Here is an 18802-nt window from a genome sequence, read left to right as displayed (position 1 = left end):
ACTTATTAAATACATAATAAAATGAATATAAAGCCTGTTGGTGTTGATTGCACGTTGATTTAAAATGAAAAACTGTTTTAATATTTATTTAATTTTTAAAAAAAAAATATTTCTTATGTTGTGAGCTACAGTGCTTAGAGCTATAAAGCCTTAGGCCTACATTAAATTTAAAAAAAAAAAAAAGTATAAAACATTCCTCAATTCACTTAATACCTATTATTTTAGAGCCTTTTAAAACAAGCCCAGTATTTAAAGTCTAATGGAAATTGTTAATATAGAGTGTGAAAACTTTTGATTGGCAATGTGCAAAAAAATTGACTAATTGAAGGAGGTTTATTTCCTCAACATAAAAGGTGTTAATGAAATTATGAAGTTAAGTTTCTTTATAAGGGAAATATAGACGCAGTGTTTATTTCTCACCACTAGGTGGCAGTAGTGTTATGTAGTTATGTGATGTAGTTAACAAGGCCTTCAGGAGTTAAATCAGCAGTGACGACGTTGAGAAATCAGCACCGTATGCAGGGCTGTGGCCTTTCAATCTGCTGTTTGACCTCTACAATAAACAGAAAGGGTTTGCTTCATAAACACAAAGCTGTATTGGGCAGATTGTGAAAGAGCAGCGAGCCAGTGTGCTTATATTAATAACAGGTTACATAATTAAATCATGTCTTAATTGATAAGGCATGAACTTTGAGCATGGGGCTCTCCATTTCTGAATACAAATGCTCGACTGTAAGTTCTTCAGAAATGGGATTTGATTTTAAGAATAAATAGAGAAAAGGTCAGGGTCTCTTACTCTGAATGACATTACCCAGCTGTAATAAGCCAGCTGCTGTCTGAAAAGGGCATGCTGATGGATATAGCTTCAAAACTTAAATATATTTGACAGTGCTGGGGCAAAATACAATATTTAGTGTGTGAGTCATCAATAGACTGATTAATCCGGTGGTCAAACTGATCAAATACGTGATTTGAGCCCTGGCAATTTCATCTGCTCAGGTGACTCTGGAACATTTGTTTGTGGAGCATCAAGTGCCTGAGGGCTTGCTTGGCTTTCAGACACAGAATATATAATTTCCAATTGGATTTCTTTTAAACAAGCACATGGATAGTGATGAGTCATTCCACTGCTTATGATAAGTCATTTTTTTTCCCTTCATGACACACTGAAAAGCCACCGGCTTTCTTGGTCAGTATAATCAAATAACATGTCCTCCACATGATTATGCTGAGTGAGTGAGTTAATAAATGTGGACTGTGGCACTGCCTTTTTGACAGCTATCCTCAGCCAAGTGATAACAGGAGAAATGTACGAATATGATTTTCTCTAAATGTAATATTGTATATACATTTTATAGAATTAATATAATTTTATAATTAATGGTATAAATAAAATGCGTGTCAATAAAATTTCCGGTTGACGCAGCACATTCAGGCACAGAAAGGTTGAGTTTAGATAATCAAATCTTTTTCATTTTACATTTTTCCACTTGATGTCAGAGATGGTGGCTGTAGAGGACCGAGACAGGCTTACTCGCTATAATAACTGATAGAAAAATGAATGATCTTTTATTTTAAAGTATAATGACAGAGTGTCAGCAGGCGGAGGGGAAACAAAATTAAGCAATCACTCTAGCGGGTATAATTATAAATAGACTCACAAACAAATCACAGAAGAATATGTCTCATTAATGTTAAATGAGTTCAGTGACAAAATGTAATTATGGTGAAATTAAAATAAGAACTTCTCCCTTTAATCAAAAAGCAGCATAATTGTATGCAGTGGTAACTTTTGAACTGCATGGCATTCATAAACAAGTCCAATATGCAGATGAATCTGAAAAGATTGATTGTGTTCTGTTGTTGTATCCAACACAAACATGCTCTTTAGTAAGCGGAATCTTAAAAGCAAACAAAACGAAACATCTTGCAATATTTGAGGTTTGAGTACCGTGATCTTTCCTCTTGAAGCCTTTTTTTCTATTTAATTTTCCATTATATCTATTTAAAATCCTTTTATCTCTGATGCTGTATTGACGATGTGATGATAACGGTGAATATGCAATTGTTGAATGATCCAAATTCTCGCTAAGCTGTAGAATAGGGTTTAAAAGACACACTGTTTTTATTGTGGCTCACAGTCAGCGTAACGTCTTAGTCACTAACACTGAAATCTGCGTTACTACAACAAATGAAATAAACAAATACAAAATGCATTACTGAAAGAAAAAAACGTTTTGGAATATTATATACATTTGATGAGATGTGTAACATCATAATGACTCTCATTACTTCATGTTCATAAAGAGGCAGGCTTAACACAAAACAATGTCACAGAATCTAAAATAGAAAAAGAAACGATGTAGTTCTATCTGACTTCAGAAGGATCTGATGTGTATCTTTGCTTCATAACCACACAGGAGGACAAATCTGTGGCCAGATCTATCCTAATGCTGTAAATAGTATTTACAACACTATTGTGTAGTCAGACAAATGCAGTGACAGGGTACTTGCTTTTCACTTCTTCCTGAAAGGTCATCTGTCTGGTGTGTGCCTGATCTCACATGTCTGCTGTCCTGCACACGCTGCACACAACATGTCCTCTGAGGGGACTGCATGGACATTTGGCTGTGTGTGTATTCTTCATTCCTGTAGACACAAAACAGAAAGATCCAGTGACAGCAGTTAGGTTATGAGTTACGATTGTTTCAAGAGAAATTAAACAAAATGATAGCTTCAGGCTTCAATGCATTTCCAAAAGTCCAAGACAAATTAAAGTACATTTTAGTAATGCACACAGTCATTAGCTAATACCAGCAAAGACGCTCTTTCTCTTCCTGCCTGGAAGCTATGAAAGCTAATTACACTCCTTAAGGGATAAGCATGTTCACACAAACTGCCATTTAATGATCCTGGATTAGGTTACAGTTGTAGCTTATGAGTAAAAGATGATTTAATTGTTCTTTATAGTCCGGTATAATAAAACAGAGGATTGTTTGAATCTACTATCATTCGGGTTCGTACTCTCTGAGATGTTGTACAGAGAAAGTGTGGAGATTTCATCATGTGTCACTGATGCATCAGTGATTCAGTTTGCACTCGGCAGTGCCACTGAGCACCAGAATGGCTTATTATTTAACCATGTGCAGAATCAACAAGCAAGGAGTCACAGTCTTTCTGCTAACAAATCATTTGGTACGCACAGTGTGTCAACAACAGTCACTGTTTCTTTACGCTCAGTTAAACCAATTATGTACCAAATACTAAATTTGGTTGAATTTTTGAAGAAAAAAAGGTCAAGGTGTTATACACTTTTTTTTATTAACACTTAACACTTTTTAATTAACTGTAAAAAACAATGAACCTATAAAGGGTGTTTCTTTATAGAGATAGTACTGCCTCCTGGAAGGTTATGCTGTTTGTCACTTTTCTGAGTATTGGACAATGATTATATTTCAGTGCAGCAAAATTTCAACACACTGATGAATTAAATGGTTCCTGAGTTATCGCGCTTTACTTGCTGTTAACACAGGTTGCTGAACCAGAGCTGGGAGAACTGCAGTGCGGACAAGACGGTCATGGTGGTAGAGTTTGGAGAGCTTTTTCAGGATTATAGGGGCTATGGGGTCGAGCCATGACTCGTCGGATTAGCCTTCCGCCTTTGAGTTATTAGCCCTTAAACAAGTGGCCCCTAGGAGAACTGGCTGGGTTCATTGATGAATGCAGTCGGATTATAGAAAAGATGAGTACCATAAATGGTGTTTCTTTATATAGACAGTAATACCTCCTGGAAAGTTTTAGCTTTTAGTCACTTCTTCTCTTCTCCGATTACAGCCCCTGAGTATGGCTTAAGGCTTCACTTGGACAGTGATTACATTTCACTCCTCACAATTTCAACACAACGAAGAAATTGATATACATTTACATGCTCTATTTGATATCACTCCAGCATCTGATTCATAATGTGTTTTTTTTTTTTTTTTTTATTAACTACTAATGAGCACAATGATGTGAGGAAAAGAATATCTGTAGATATCGGTGTAGATCCATAATCATACTGCCTAGAGACTAAGATGCAGGAAAACCGAGACGGTGGTGGAGGAAAACATCATTAGGCAAGATTCAGTATGTTAGTATGAGAAAGATTTGTGTGACTCGACAGGCAAATAACAATCACAAGGCTGCTGCATGGTTCCTGACAGGTATTGTGTTTCTAACCAGGGCTCCTAAAATAAAAATTATTTATAAAAAAAAAAAAGGGGGGGGGTGTTAAAAAGATGGACAGTAAAAGAAATGCATGATGATGAGAGCAGAATTGGGCCAGTGTGCAGGGATGCAGAGAGCGGGTGGTGTATTTCATTATCGCAGACTATTAAGCATGTGATGAATAATGAGTCCTCTGATTTGCCTCCAGATTTCACCACACAAAAATGGTCTCTATAAAAATCCTGGTGTGCACTGATCAGGCTCGTCATACTGCACCTGCTGAGCAGCATATATGGAGATATGCATATATTTTTTTTTACCAGTACACTATCAATAACAAACAAACAAATTATTTTCTTGCTGCAAGTCTGATATGAAATTCGTCAGGACACTGTTGGCTTTCAGAGTGAGTTGTTTTTACCTGAGACAGAGTTTTAATGGTTGAAGATAATGCCTTCAAATTATAGATGCTTATGAATAAGCACTTGGGGTATCTCAGAGAGCAGGCGGGTTTAATGAGTTTAATATCACCAAAATATAAAGACTTGTGTAGAAAGTAGTAGTAGGCTATGTAAAAAAAAAATAGGTATAGAAATTTTTTAAAGCCCTTCTTAAAGAGTGTCTACTTTCATATGAGTGTATGTCAACCACCAATGACCAACATGACAAAAAAAAAAATCAATGCTGAACATGGGTAACCTAAAATAGTAACCTAACCTCTGGTAAAAAAAAAAAAGAGAAAAAAGAGTTAATCATGTCACCTGCACAAAAAAAAGGGATTCAGGAATTAACAGACTACGATGGTTATGCAGTGCAGTGAATAATTCAGTTACATAGACAGCTGAATGGATGAACAGAGCTGAGCTATTATAGATATGTGATGTGTTTGTATAACAGGACAGTGTCTGTAATGTATGGCATAATAGGCTGTGATGCTCTTTGCAAAATTAAGCGATGTCCTTTGCACTTACATGTCTAGATCAATGGTCTGGACTGGCAGGTATCCAAGGCGTGGGTGTTTACTGAAGTACTTCTTAGAGCGAAACTTGTTTTTCAGCACTTTGGTGAAATCACGCACATCTTCCCCAGAGGTGGTCTGTAACAGAATGTAGCTCATAAACAAACATCTGTGACTTGTTTGTGTATCTGTCTCTTTATTCATAGTATAACAAAAATGTACAGGAATTTACTTGAAAAATATCGCAATTTATTCCATTCACACTTTTAAAGTCTATTATAAGAGCTAACAATGCCTCCAAAACTCGGCTTCAGCACTTTGGGCATCAACAGACAGAAATACAAAGCTAAAGCCTGAGGCACAACCTCCACATTGCAGCAAGGGCCACCGGGAGAAAACCAGCATAAAAGACGGAGATGCAGAATGTGTACACTCAAGAATCTTCTCTCACTCTTTTCACTTTTACCTCGAATTTATAAATAAACACCCCCACACAGGTTTAAATAATAATTGTTATCAGTTTGTCCTTCATGGTTGGTCTATGGCTGTATTCTGTCACTCAGCTTTCATACAATTTCTTAAGGGACAGCATTGAAATCATCTTCTCTACTGTTCCAAAATATAACAGAACACAAAAACATTCAAGATTGTGATGGCATTACGCCATGCGCTCTCTGTTGAATCTGTGCTTTCATAAGGGTAGAGTAAAAGCATGAGAAGATGATGCTCACAGGAGTGCAGTATTCCACCATAGGATAGGTTAATTTGTGACTTCTAGTAGTTCTTCCAGTGAAAAAACACCTTTGACACACATCATAGTTGAAATGCTTCAGACTGCGATACCTGAGAAATTAGCATATACATTTATTCACTGTTTTTCATAGCTCTTAGTAATTGCTATAATTAGACAAACTAAACTAAATGAAAGAGTGATGTACACAAATGATCTTTGATGAGTTTACCTGAATCCCACCATGGGGCACTCTTTACAGATGTTACACTTGGCCTTGTGCATGGCGGTCTCGGCTGCAGCCAGTCTGTGCAGCACCGGCAACCACACCATGGACTGAGGCTCCAGATGCATCCACTCCACAAACTGCTCCAGCTCAACTGTGTCCTTATCACCCACCTGAAGAACATTAATAAAGACTGATCACTTGTTTAACCCATCCATCCATCCATCCATCCATCCTCTATACCCGCTTTATTACTAATTAGGGTCACGGGGATCTGCTGAAGCCTATCCCAGCACACATTGGGCAAAAGGCAGGGGTACACCCTGGACAGGTCACCAGTCCATCACAGGGCCACATATAGATAGACAACCACACACATGGGCAATTTAGAACTACCAGTCAAACTAATGTACATATTTATGGACTGTGGGAGGAAACCAGAGTACCTGGAGTAAACCCACACAAGCACGGGGAGAACGTGCCAACATGCCTTTTCTAACCCAGGACCTTCTTGCTGTGAGGCAACAGCACTAACCACTAAGCCACCGTGCTGCCCTCTTGTTTAATCCATGTGAGGGAATTTTTTTTTATTCATTTATCTTTAGTTATCACTTTATATAGGGGAATGGTGGCTCAAGCGGATAAGTGGCTCTGGGTTGCTGATTGGAAGGTCAGGGTTCAAGACCTAGCTCTGCCAAGCTGCCAATATTGGGCAATTAAGCAAGGCCCCTAACCCTCTCTGCTCCAGGCTCCTCTCTGATCCCAACTTCCTCAGCTGGGATATGTAAAGAAAGGAATTCCAGTGTGTTGTAATGTATGTGTGGTGATAATAAAGGCTTCTTCTTCTTCTTATAAAGGCTTCTATTGGTCAAGGTAGCGGTTGATCTTGACCTATACTAGGAACATTGGGTGCACGGTGGGAATACACTCTGGATGGGACACCAGTCCTTCACAGTGCACCATGCAAATACTTATTTACACCTAGCACATGTACCATACCCAATCCACCATGTTTTTGGAAGGTGGGAGGACACCAGAGAATTACAGCGAGAACTCGGGTTGAACTGATTGAACTGGAGACCCTGGAACTGTGAGAACCTGGAACCTGAAAATGCTACTGGGATGTCAGGAAAAGTTTTCACTTTTCAAATTTAAGGACACTTTAGTAAAACATTTGGTCCATTAAATGCAGAAATCGTGTCCCAAAAGGATATATAAGTATCTAGTTAACAAGATTAGCTTCTTCACTGGTACCAGAGGAGGTGTGAGTTACCTCTAAATAATTCGTTCAGCTCCAACACAGCAACAGGGAAGGTGCACGCTCCAAACTACATTATAAGAAAATGGAGGTACAAAAATAATCAAAGATCCTCTAGAAAGCTATTTATCATTTTAGAGGCATATTCCTCTATGACAAGAGAGTGTAATGTTCCTGAACTTCTTCATCAGCAGGCGGTTAATGTGTCATTTTATTAGAGCTGCCAGATAGAGTATTATTTGTCATTCTAATCTTTCCTCTTGACATCAGACCTGTTACTACTTTTATACACCAATTAGAACAGGTCTGAAAGGATAAAAGGTATAAAGAGTGTCTATTTCATATATTGGGATATTATTTATAGTGTGTTAATGGCATGGAAGATGTGGAAGTTCAATGGCAGTTAAAAGAGGTGACTAGATTCATACATATTTTGAACTCAAATACTAAATGCCCAAAAATACAATATATAACAGGCCTAACCTATTGTAACGTGACAATGTCGTTGTGCAAACATCAGGGTTAGCTGATATTGATATGAAAGAAATCAATTATCAATACAATCAAGACAAAACTCTCATGTGGAGCTTTGTTGTCTCAGACTCACATGCTGAAAGCAACTGTGAACGCTTGGCTCCACATTACTTCCTCCGAAGGCAGCGGCTTCACCCAGCTGGTAGGGGATCTGGATAGTGGTGTGTAGCAGCAGTGCCAGCTGTTTTGGGTTACACACTCCTGCAGAGCTGGCCACCTGAGTAAACAGATCTGTGGAGAAGTTCCATGAATTAGGACTGAGACTGATATTTCTGAATCATAGACCATATGAAGGCATTAGTTTGAAAGTCAAAATAATGTTAAACATTGTAGTAGTGCATTGGGTTGTATTGCTCTCTTACAGTTCTGTGGTTTCCAATTTGATTCTAAGCTCAGGTTACTGATTCTCCTTCTGTCTTTGTGGGTTTCCTCCCACCTCCTGCTGATAGGGGACTGGCTGTGCTAAATTGTCCTTAGATATGAATGAGTGTGTGAATGTGTGGGCGAATTGTGCCCCATGATGAACAGGTATCCCACCCAGAGTGTGTTCCCATCTCATCCCCTGAATTCCTGTGATAGTTTATGGACACACAACAACACTGACCAGGATAGACTGGGTACTAAAGATTATAATAAGGTGAAGTCCCACCGTCTTTATGAGATTAAAAAATGCAAGATACTTACATTTATACTTTTCTCCAAGGTGTCCTTTTGAAAGAGAAAGAAGCCCAACTTTCATGGACAGTATTTGAATTTTCCCACTTCGATCCCTACAAAAGATATAAAAGTAATTAATGTTCACTGAATCTTACATTACTGGTAATGAGATCAGACCCTTTTTAAAGCATCTTCTTCAGAGCCAAATATAGGTAAATAATCCCTTCTGACAGTAAGGAGTCATCATACAGTATATTAACATACACAAGAATTGTCATGATAGGTATAAATTTTGTTTTTTATGAATTTTGTGGATAGTATAATAGTCACAGTGAAATATACATACCTGTCATAAACGTTCAGAAGCCAGTTAAGACACAGGTCCACACACAGCGGAATATTGATGAGCTCTGGACACACCTGCTGAATTTCAGTGTATATTGTCAGTAGACAGGTAATGATGGCTGGAACCTCCAAAACGTGCTCATTATGAGTCAGCTGATGTTGTTCAAAGACACCGTGAGCCATGGCCAACTCCAAACGGTCCACTAAAAAAGATTTATATTCATTTATTGCTTCATCTTCACTCATCTCTCTCCCCACAAGAGACACATTTTTAATGAATTGTGTTCAGTGCATTTTAATAGAAAGCAGCAGAGCATAGCATTTCCCCTGGCATGCAACAAAAATTTTAAACTCAAAAGTCTGGGAAAAATTACACTAATTTCATCAGATCTACAACCAATTATACTTTCCAGCTAAAATCTAATGTATGGTTCATTAATATCTAACATTTGCCTTCTAGCTCACTTGGCAGAACACATTTCTGCACAATTTGTGCTGAACTAAGGCTATCAGTGGCTCCATTTTGGCTACAAATGTCTTACGGATATTGTGAGATTTGGCACTCGAAGGCTGTGCTCACTAATGGTCCTCAATACACTCAGCTAAAAGGCCTGTGGAAGACTGCCATGCTGAAAATCACTTTTTCTTTCACATTAATCACCAGCCTGTGTTAAACACCTTTCTTGTTTTGGCATTCAGTGGTTGTATTTGAAGCAGGTAGATGCGGTAACTGAGAAGACACTCACAACACAAGGCTTTCTGGACTCTGCGGCTCTTCAGAGCTGTGCGGTACGCTGAAAATCGCACATGCCGGAGCTCAGCTACAGAAAAAAGGTATTGTCATAAAATCACACACACATCACATGTGGACTTTCCCAATTCCATTTTAAGGTGATATAGAATTTAAAAAATAAAATTAATAAGTATTTTTATTTTTTAGATCAGTATTATTTAATGGCATTCTCAGATACTGGATTTAAGACTCACTCATTGACTGTAATAGTTGAGTCATCATTGGATGATCCCATGATGTGGTCTGTTTTTCATGACTGAAAGTTCATAATTGTTAACAAATTTAATTAGAAAACAACTTATCAAACATGTTGCCTATAACTGAAAATATGTTCAACATCAATTCAAAACTCACTTGATGTAATAAGGAACACTGTTCTGAAACACTGCCCTCTGCCATGGGTAGTGAACAGAGACTGTTGAGGAGACATGAACCACTTTGTATCATTTTATTAACTTATAGGATACATGTACCATGGTTAAGATGAAAGTACAAAATTAGCCATGCAACAGATTGAAAATTTGCCCGAAAAATGAAACCCATTGAAAGTATGTGTATTACATCCAAATAAATTCAACTGAATGATCATGTATCAAGCATTTTTCATGAAATGATTTTAATGGATAGTAGAGGTCAAATGAATAGTTTTGAAGGTTAATGTAGGGGTTAAGGGTGGAGTTAGCATTCATATATTTTTCTAGCAACTTTATTTGTATGAAATCCAAACAAACAAAATCCAACGAAATCACCACAAACCGCTTATTCCGAATTATACAAATATCTCCTGAGATCAAGTTCTTTTTTAATTAATTTACCAGCGGCCAAAAAATGTGCTCATGTGCAGCACTGTATTTCTTTGTCATGTCACACTCCAGAGCGGAAGTTAATGAGTCGTATGAAGTAGACACTCTTGGCTTTAGGAATTTGTAGTTTTTCATAAGTATTTCTGTTTTTTTCCTCCCTAACCTGCAAGGGGCAATATATTCATAGAAATGTTCCAAAAATATCAAACCCATTTCTGCTCTCTAAGATGCCCCCAGTGCTTTTAAAACTTGAAGGCGTTATCTTCAACCACTAACATTCAGGGTAAGGTTATCGAAAAACATCTCCCACTGAAAGCCAACAGTGTCCTAACTAATTTTAAATCAGACTTGCGGCAATTAATTTGTTTATACTGATTGAAAATGCCTGATTTCCAGTGTAGTGATAAAAAGATTTAATGTAACTTCACTGTATAAAAAGCATGTAAGTCTACTCAGCATGATGGCTGGTTTTGGTATCCATACAGTTAGATCAGTGTTTTAATATAGCTATTAAATGATGTTATAATGCACATAAAAAAATATTAATTCTTTTTTAAGGGCAAAGAAAATATAATCATGCAACAGTACAATCATGCAACAATAAAATCATGCAACAGTACAATAATGCCAGTATTTTCTGACAAACTTTACCAGATAAGAAGTCTTGAGACAACAGTCTGTTATCAATTTGAGCAACTACGAAGTTTCTGTGCTGATTCATCACTGGTGCCTGTGGAAATAAGGGGACATAACTATGCCAGAGTTTTAAAGCTTTGACTCTGCAACAACAACAAAACCTCTGTAACAAAAGGAAACCGAGAGAGGAATCTTACACTTATCAAATCTAAAATGCCAAATTCTTACAGAGTTTCATACTGGCCTTGCTTTTGAAGGTATTTCATCTAAAATATGTGCTGCCTTGATGTTCTGAAGATGAATGACCTGTTCTCACATTATAGTGTCTTACATGGCTAAAGAATATTTTTACGCAGACTGTTTGGCAGTGTTTTCTGACACATTTCACAGCTTTTTTAATTGTAGCTGAATTTGGCTGAAATAGTTCTTCTTTAACATTTAGTGACATGCAGATGTTTGTAAAAATATTTAAACATCTTTGACATTGTGGTCACAGACTGATAGATTGTTTCTCTTTTCTGAAAGCTTCAGTGTAAGAGGACACCTGGAGGTAAATATTTAATTATCAGTGTCCTTTAGAAGTCCAGATCAATAGCAAAGGTCGATATCATGGCTCTGAGGATCTACAACAGATTATGACAGCCACATATTCATCAGAAGGCAAGACACTAACTGCAAACAAAGCAAGATGTGACATGATGCTATTAATGTAAGATTAAAAACAATCAATTCCATTATGCCAATACTGAAATATGAATGTGATAAGATCAGCTGGTCATACAGGGATTACTGGGGGCCATTTTGCCCCTGTTCACACCAAATTTGTTAAATATTTTGTGGCCAAAATATTGTCTATTGTTCATGTAGAATTTAGACATTATATTTTATATTAGACCTACCAGGGACTTATCTAAGCACAATATATGGCCAAAAGTATGTGGGCTCCTGTCCATCAAACCTGTTTGAACCTGCTTGTTCAATATCCTATTACAAAGACACATGGAATTGGTCATGTTTCTGCTATAATACCATCTACTGAGAAGGTTTCCCATTATATTTTTTGAAGATTCCTGTGGGGATTTGTACCAGTCAGCCACAAGACCATTATTGAGGTTGGACACTGATGTAGGCAGAGCAGACCTGGCTTTGCCTTGCCAAACCATGTCTTTATGGAGCTGGCTTTGTGTGCAGGAACACTGACATGCTAGAACAGGTTTGGGCCTCATAGTTCCACTAAAGGGAATTGATAATGCTACAGCACAAACAGACTTCCTTCACAATTATGCTTCAAACTAAGTGTGCCACATACTTTTGGCCATGTAGAATTGGCCATGTAGAGTAGATTGGAGTGATAAAAATAAGTAATGAAATGTTTAATTGTGTTTTAGAGCAATAATCTGGCAGCAGTGACTTTGGGGCCGGATGAATGGCAAGGAAACCAAACTGCTACTGATATTTTTTGCACCAAAGTATAGTTCTACTGCCCCTCAAATAAAATGGTGCTAAACTTACAATCCTGCTTAAAAAAAACAAAACATCAACAACAACAACATGTACCATCTGATCTGCTCTATGCCATTCACAGCATATTCTCAAACTAAACAGTCACTCACACTCTCCTCAACATCGTCCAGCATATATCTGTCCAGTGTATGTCCATCTGAGCAACATCCCTCCCACTTATTCTCCATCTCTGCCAAGCCCAAGTCAAGCTGATGCATGGCATCCTGGAGGTCCTGCAGTTTTCTCAGTACCCAGCTGACCTGCTGCTGCCAGCTGGCTGTGTTAAAATAGAACTGATCCCAGTGATGCTGGACATCCCTGGCCTCATCCAGCACAGCTTGAGCCAGCCACATCTCCTCCTTCAGAGCAGGCTCTGAATATATCAATACAGATATAGAGTTCAGAGAATAGGCAAAATAGGTGCACATTTTACCAGCTACAATCTTATTACTAAACGCAAAAAATCTTAAATGAAACTCTACATTATACAGTATATAATCTTTTACTGTAATTTATAAATAAAATGGATGAATAAAAAAAAAGAACATACTTATCTGAGCTTTCTTTTTTTTATACTGAGGGATTTATACCTATCTGACATGGGAGCACATAAATCTCAGCTTTACAATATCATCTGAAGTCCCCAACTCTGTCACAAAATGTTCACAAGCAAATTTAAGACTGTAGGGAGAAATGGCCATAAATTCAAGATGAGATAAATCTACAGATCTAGAAGATGTCATAAATCCTGTGTCTGGGTTTTACTGTCTGCACTCAACCATAAACATAATCAAAATCAAGTGAATGTGATGCTCTCAAGTTATAATAAAAGAGGTCTTTAGAAATGGAGCCAAAATGAGAAACTGCAAAGTAATAAGAATGTCAGACATGTTTCACTGGTTATGCAACAATCTGAGAACTTTTATGGATGTTTCCCAACTGCTGAACTGGTCTAAGTGAGTGTTTTACTGATAGCATGAAAAAAAGACTCCCTCATGTGATGGGGAACTCTGACCTGCTTCTTCTTTCACGTTGCTTTCACTCAGATTATCCGTATTCTGAAGAGGCAACAGACACAGCTGCTTCGGTGGGCTTTCAAAATCCTGCCTTCGATTGCTGAGCTGCCTCTGCAGAGCCTAAATGATATATTTTGCATTGTGTTAGAAAAGAAGTGCCCCATGTGAGCAGATAAAGGTACAATATAATATCTTCCTCAATCACAAGGCCATCCTTGACATTTTTAAAAGGTCAAAACAAATAGAACTCCTTTATAAATTCATAAAGCAGCTTTTCTGGTCAGGGTGTAAACCAAAATAAGAGGGAAAAATTGATATTAAGTTCGAATCAGGAAGTCCAAATGGAAAAAAAAAAACATTACGTGTTCAGCTGAAGGTCACCTTGAGAAGTCAAGCAGAGAAAATTTTATGGTCTATATTAGAAGTGTATCATTTCCTGTGTGTTATCTACTGATAAAGCCAGAAGTCTGAGAATATCACAATCTGATGAGATTATTTTTTTACCTTTCAGGTTCATTATATTTAATAATTTAACATTTGACAGCTCATTGGCTGAATGTCTGAAACAGTCAGTATATCAATACTTGAGCAATATTTAAAGTAAATAAGAAACAAGGAAGCAAGAAATAAGGAACACCATGGGTCATGAACTTTAGAGTTGGCTTATTGTGTGGAACATGATATAACAAAGGCTATAGTGCAGTTGTCAGAGGTTACATCATATTAACACGGAAATCTAAAATGCATTAGAATCTGAAGACATCAAAACATCAGCTAACACAATTACATAATCAGTCAGCATGTACTGAAGAAGAACTGGGGTTTAGATCTTTTTTCTTTTTTTTTTAAATAAAAATACTACTATAATTATATCAAGATCAAGCTTCTTTCATGAACTTCTCCTGTAACTGACCATACAGTAATCTTGTTGCTCCAGTAGATTATTAGTATCATCTCCAGTAGTGCTATGACTGGTAAGTTCTTCATCTTTCAGCTTTGCCCAGAACCAGAGATCCTCCAGTAGAGTCATTAAGCCTGCTCCACTCTCACTGTGAAGTTCCACACAGTCCCTGTGAGAATATATTGCTTTACATAGCAAAGACCTGTAACACTGTAGATATTAACATCAACTGTGAGAATTTGACCGTATCAAACTATCAAAATGCTTCATTTTTGTATACTTGTAATTAATGCATCGGTATAAAACATCACATACATCCAGTGGTATCGAAATAAAATATTTATTATACCAAGAACAAAATGACTTTCTCTATCAGCATTGATATCTTACACAGTATATTTATGCAATGAATTGTGCTGCTTGCATGCAGAGTACCTGTTAGAAAAGACAAAATTTTCATATGTGTGATTATTTTCATCAGAGCTGATTCCTGTGAAACCCTGTGACTGGTCCCTGGTCCTCTTTCTGGAGAAACCACAGTTGTTGACAATCTCTGTCTGAGTATCCTGGGAAGAGATTGTAGAAACAAGAACAAAAAGACACTACAATCGAATAATAGATACAGAATTGATTATGTGAACTTAGTCGGCTCAAATACACTAGTCTGTTTTAAAAGATAGACACAGATTTCAAACAGAAACATTTTTCTTTCTTGTTTTAAAGCAAAAACATCTTGCACTTTTGACGGTGCAATAAGTGAGTAAAAATCCACCTACTTCAATTTATTAGTAAAGCTGTTGTTTATCCAAGTGAGGCAACAGTCATTAATCTCTTAGAAATATTGAATTGAGATGTGCAGTGGCAATAAAAGCACTGAAAATGCAATATTCCTCTTGCAATGCACCTCATCATTCACAGCAACAATATATTCTGCCAAAGTTTTCCTTTTGAACAAATAAACACTGAATGTATCAAATATTTCAGCAGACTTATTTTATGTGTCTGATTTTTATGTTCTCACTCTTAATGTTTATACAGGGTTATATAAGACAACGAATGCTATGAAAGCCTTTTTCTGTGAAAATAATCCAAATCTCTGGGTATATACTTACATATAGACTAAATGAACATTTGAAGTAATATATGAATATATTACACATACTGTACATGCACTATATATTTAAGTTCATTAATTAACCCAGAACACTTTTCCATTCATTGGCAGTCCAGGCTAAAGTTTCTTTGTGTAATTTCATATCACAGTCTCATATCACAACCAACTCATTTTATCCCTCCATAATAATATTGTCAACATATTTTCTCTTTGGTCTATTATAATACATAATATTTTCTCTTTTTACTCTATTATAATGATCTGTTTTTCGGGTACTGATACATTTCTGATATATCTTTTGGCACCTATTTTACATAACTTTAAAATGCATAACACAGTGTGACCTCATACTCCCTCTACCTCATATTTCTCTGACAAATTTGACCAATTACCAATACCAAAATAAAATTGTTTACAATTTCTGTTAGATAAGTTTAGGATATATTTAGTTCTGAGTTATTAGCTCAATAAAACAAAAAGTCTAACATATTTGTATACAAGTGGTTATGAATGATAAATTTTTATTATTTTTTAATTAGTAGCCCAGTCTGTGTTAGAGTGATGGACCAAATATTAAAACACAAGAAAATATATTACCTTATTATTATTATATATTTTATTTTGTTATTCTTTACAAAATGTTATGTTAATGTCACACTATTGTGGATAGTGAAAGGGATAATTTATCATTTTAAAATGATAGTAGTTTATTTAACTTTAGTTTTATTGGTGCTAGAGGAATAATTCATCACACACACAATTATGCTTAAGGAATTTAATTTGCAGCAGCATGCACTCATTGAGAAATACTTCTTAAAATATTTATGCATTCACACAACATTAAAAGGTGTATTTTGCTTTACTTATGTTAATTGTTTTAGAATTGGTGTTAATGGTGACACTGCAGAGGGGATTTTACACTGCTGAAGCTAATAAAAACATGGAGCTCACATTTACAAAATGACCAAAATATGGCATTTATTGCTTTTGTCTGTTGCAAAGGCAAACAAGGCTACTCAGTTATGCACTATCATAGACCGTAAGAGCCAAGCATGGGATTCATTTCATGTAATTACATATAAAGCCAGCGAAACATCTAAGACGCACTGCAACCTGTCCAGCCTGAACAGGATCTAATCCATGCTCATTTCTACAACTCATGTTTATAGATTTCAACAAAATACATGTTCAGAAGCGTCACATTGCTTTATGTCTCACATTTTTAGAAGGGCTAATAATGGATTCCCTAAAAATACATGGTGTTAAAATAAATTATTCAGACCATTTTCAGCTGTTCAGACAAAAGATTAAAAAAAAAAAATCACTGCAGGAAATTAGGACTCAGATATATAGCATGACTTTTCCAGCTGGCTTGCTTCCATTCCTGAAGGAATCAGAGCCGCTCAATAACTGACCTTCTCTCAGAGAAAACTAATGAGGATTTACACTAATGGACTTAGTGTTAGGGTTAAAAACAAAACCTCTTTTGGGCTTGATCCATTGTACCTCTCTCTGTCTCACTAAAGTTTAAATTACAACACTTTATTCTGTAAGTACATCCAGAGTGAACTGCTAGAGTAAACTGCTCTGTTACTATAAACGGCAAATAAAACAATGAGTTTTAGTACAGCAGCACTTTGTTAACTGTTCCTAAAAGTCACAGTATATCAGACTTCAATATCACTTTAAATATCCTTTAAAATCAATCAAATAAATGAATAAATAAATAAATAAATAAATAATGTGCTGCAATCTATAGTACTGCATAAATAATACGTTGATAAATGGCATATCTTAATTATATACCTGATTATTAGAGATCTTCAAAACTGCTATCGAAAAAAATTAAGATAGAAAAACTCATTGAAAAACTGTGCAAAGCATTGAACAGAGAAGAAACATTTTAAGACCTTTTTGAATTGATTTAGATTTATAGTGGCGAGTGCCTCACCTACAAATCTGACATGAAAATAATTATTCCAACAGCCATTTTTAGAGACACGATTTTAAAGGACATCTGAAATCTTCTCGGCATTTACAATCACCCTCCCTTATACATAATTAATCTCTCAGCTCTTACAATACATTACCAAACATAAAGTCAACAGAGATAAAGATAATTCAGTCACTATACCTTGCACAGTTTCTGATATCTTGGTGATGTGAAAGTCACAGTTTGGACTCTGTGCAGAAGAAGCATCACTTTCTGGAGTGAGGATCTCACCATAGCCATTATTCTCCAGCTGCTTTGCCTCCGGAAGCGTCTCAAGATTTTCATCCTTTGGGACAACAGACACCTGTTCTCTCACAGTGTGTAATGAGCATTTAACTCCCTAAGTCTCTGTGCTAGTCCACTTCCATGCTTTTAAATAGTCTTCCTCTGGAGCTGAAGGGCATAGCTGAATGTAATAGGCTGCTTTGAAGGAGCTTAACCCAAGTGCAAAAGACAGAGGAATCCAGCTCAAAAGCAGTCTCCTGACATGGACACTTATTGGTTACAACTAATGGAATACACAAGAATTATGAGAATGTCCTGAAAAAGACTCTCTCAGAGCAGCAGCTTTAGAAGCATCCTCCCTGCTTGAGGATATGGAAAAAAAGAGAGAGAGAGAGGGGAGGGGTGAAGAGAGCACATAGTGAGCTGCTCCACACATACAGTCTTATGTGATCAGTCCTCATCCTGCCCTTTACATAGTAATGTAGTAGACAGAGTCACACTCCAAAGTTATATAGTTTAGGTTTTATCATAGGCTAAATCATATATTTGCATAAAGCATTTACCTAAAAGTTCCCAGAATGCATGTAAGTCTCTGACAATAAATAATTTTTATTTTTATAAAAAATTACTAACATACACAAAGGCCAGTATACAAAAAGCACACCATGATTCACACCAACCCGAATTTGAAAGTATGATTTCCCTAAGAGTCAGCCTTGCTGTAGAAGCAATCATTATAATAATTTAATGGTACTGTAACAGCTTATAAATACCGTGCTTAACATGATTTATAAGAGTACTTAATTGACTGTACTGCATGCAAGCACATGGTTTATCGTACCTTCTTTATTATTAGGCAGTGAATACTGAGCATTTCTGTTAAAAGCGAAGCCTGACATCTAGT

General features: G+C 36.5%; 1 protein-coding gene across 4 annotated transcripts; it reads right to left on the bottom strand.

Moving 5' to 3' along the window:
* Positions 1 to 7: 7 nt before the first annotated feature.
* LOC131359427 (utrophin-like) lies at positions 8 to 18484 on the bottom strand. Of its 4 annotated transcripts, none has more exons than XM_058399303.1 (16): positions 17815 to 18484; positions 15002 to 15132; positions 14579 to 14714; positions 13665 to 13785; positions 12760 to 13022; positions 11162 to 11240; positions 10062 to 10122; positions 9902 to 9963; positions 9661 to 9735; positions 8916 to 9117; positions 8597 to 8682; positions 7986 to 8143; positions 6127 to 6293; positions 5896 to 6007; positions 5178 to 5302; positions 8 to 2649 (listed from the first exon to the last, which is right to left on the bottom strand). In XM_058399303.1, the coding sequence occupies exons 1-16, from the start codon at positions 17956 to 17958 to the stop codon at positions 2475 to 2477; spliced, it is 2097 nt and encodes a 698-aa protein (XP_058255286.1). In that variant the 5' UTR covers positions 17959 to 18484; the 3' UTR covers positions 8 to 2474. The 4 variants fall into 4 exon arrangements, with proteins under 4 accessions (XP_058255286.1, XP_058255285.1, XP_058255287.1 ...); XM_058399302.1 differs by having other exon boundaries at positions 14579 to 14735; positions 17815 to 18483; XM_058399304.1 differs by lacking the exons at positions 14579 to 14714; positions 15002 to 15132; positions 17815 to 18484 and having other exon boundaries at positions 12760 to 13298.
* Between the last annotated feature and the right edge of the window lie 318 nt (positions 18485 to 18802).

Source organism: Hemibagrus wyckioides, linkage group LG09, assembly GCF_019097595.1.
Source record: "Hemibagrus wyckioides isolate EC202008001 linkage group LG09, SWU_Hwy_1.0, whole genome shotgun sequence".
Lineage (NCBI taxonomy): Eukaryota > Metazoa > Chordata > Actinopteri > Siluriformes > Bagridae > Hemibagrus > Hemibagrus wyckioides.
This window is presented reverse-complemented; position numbering and strand designations above follow the sequence as displayed.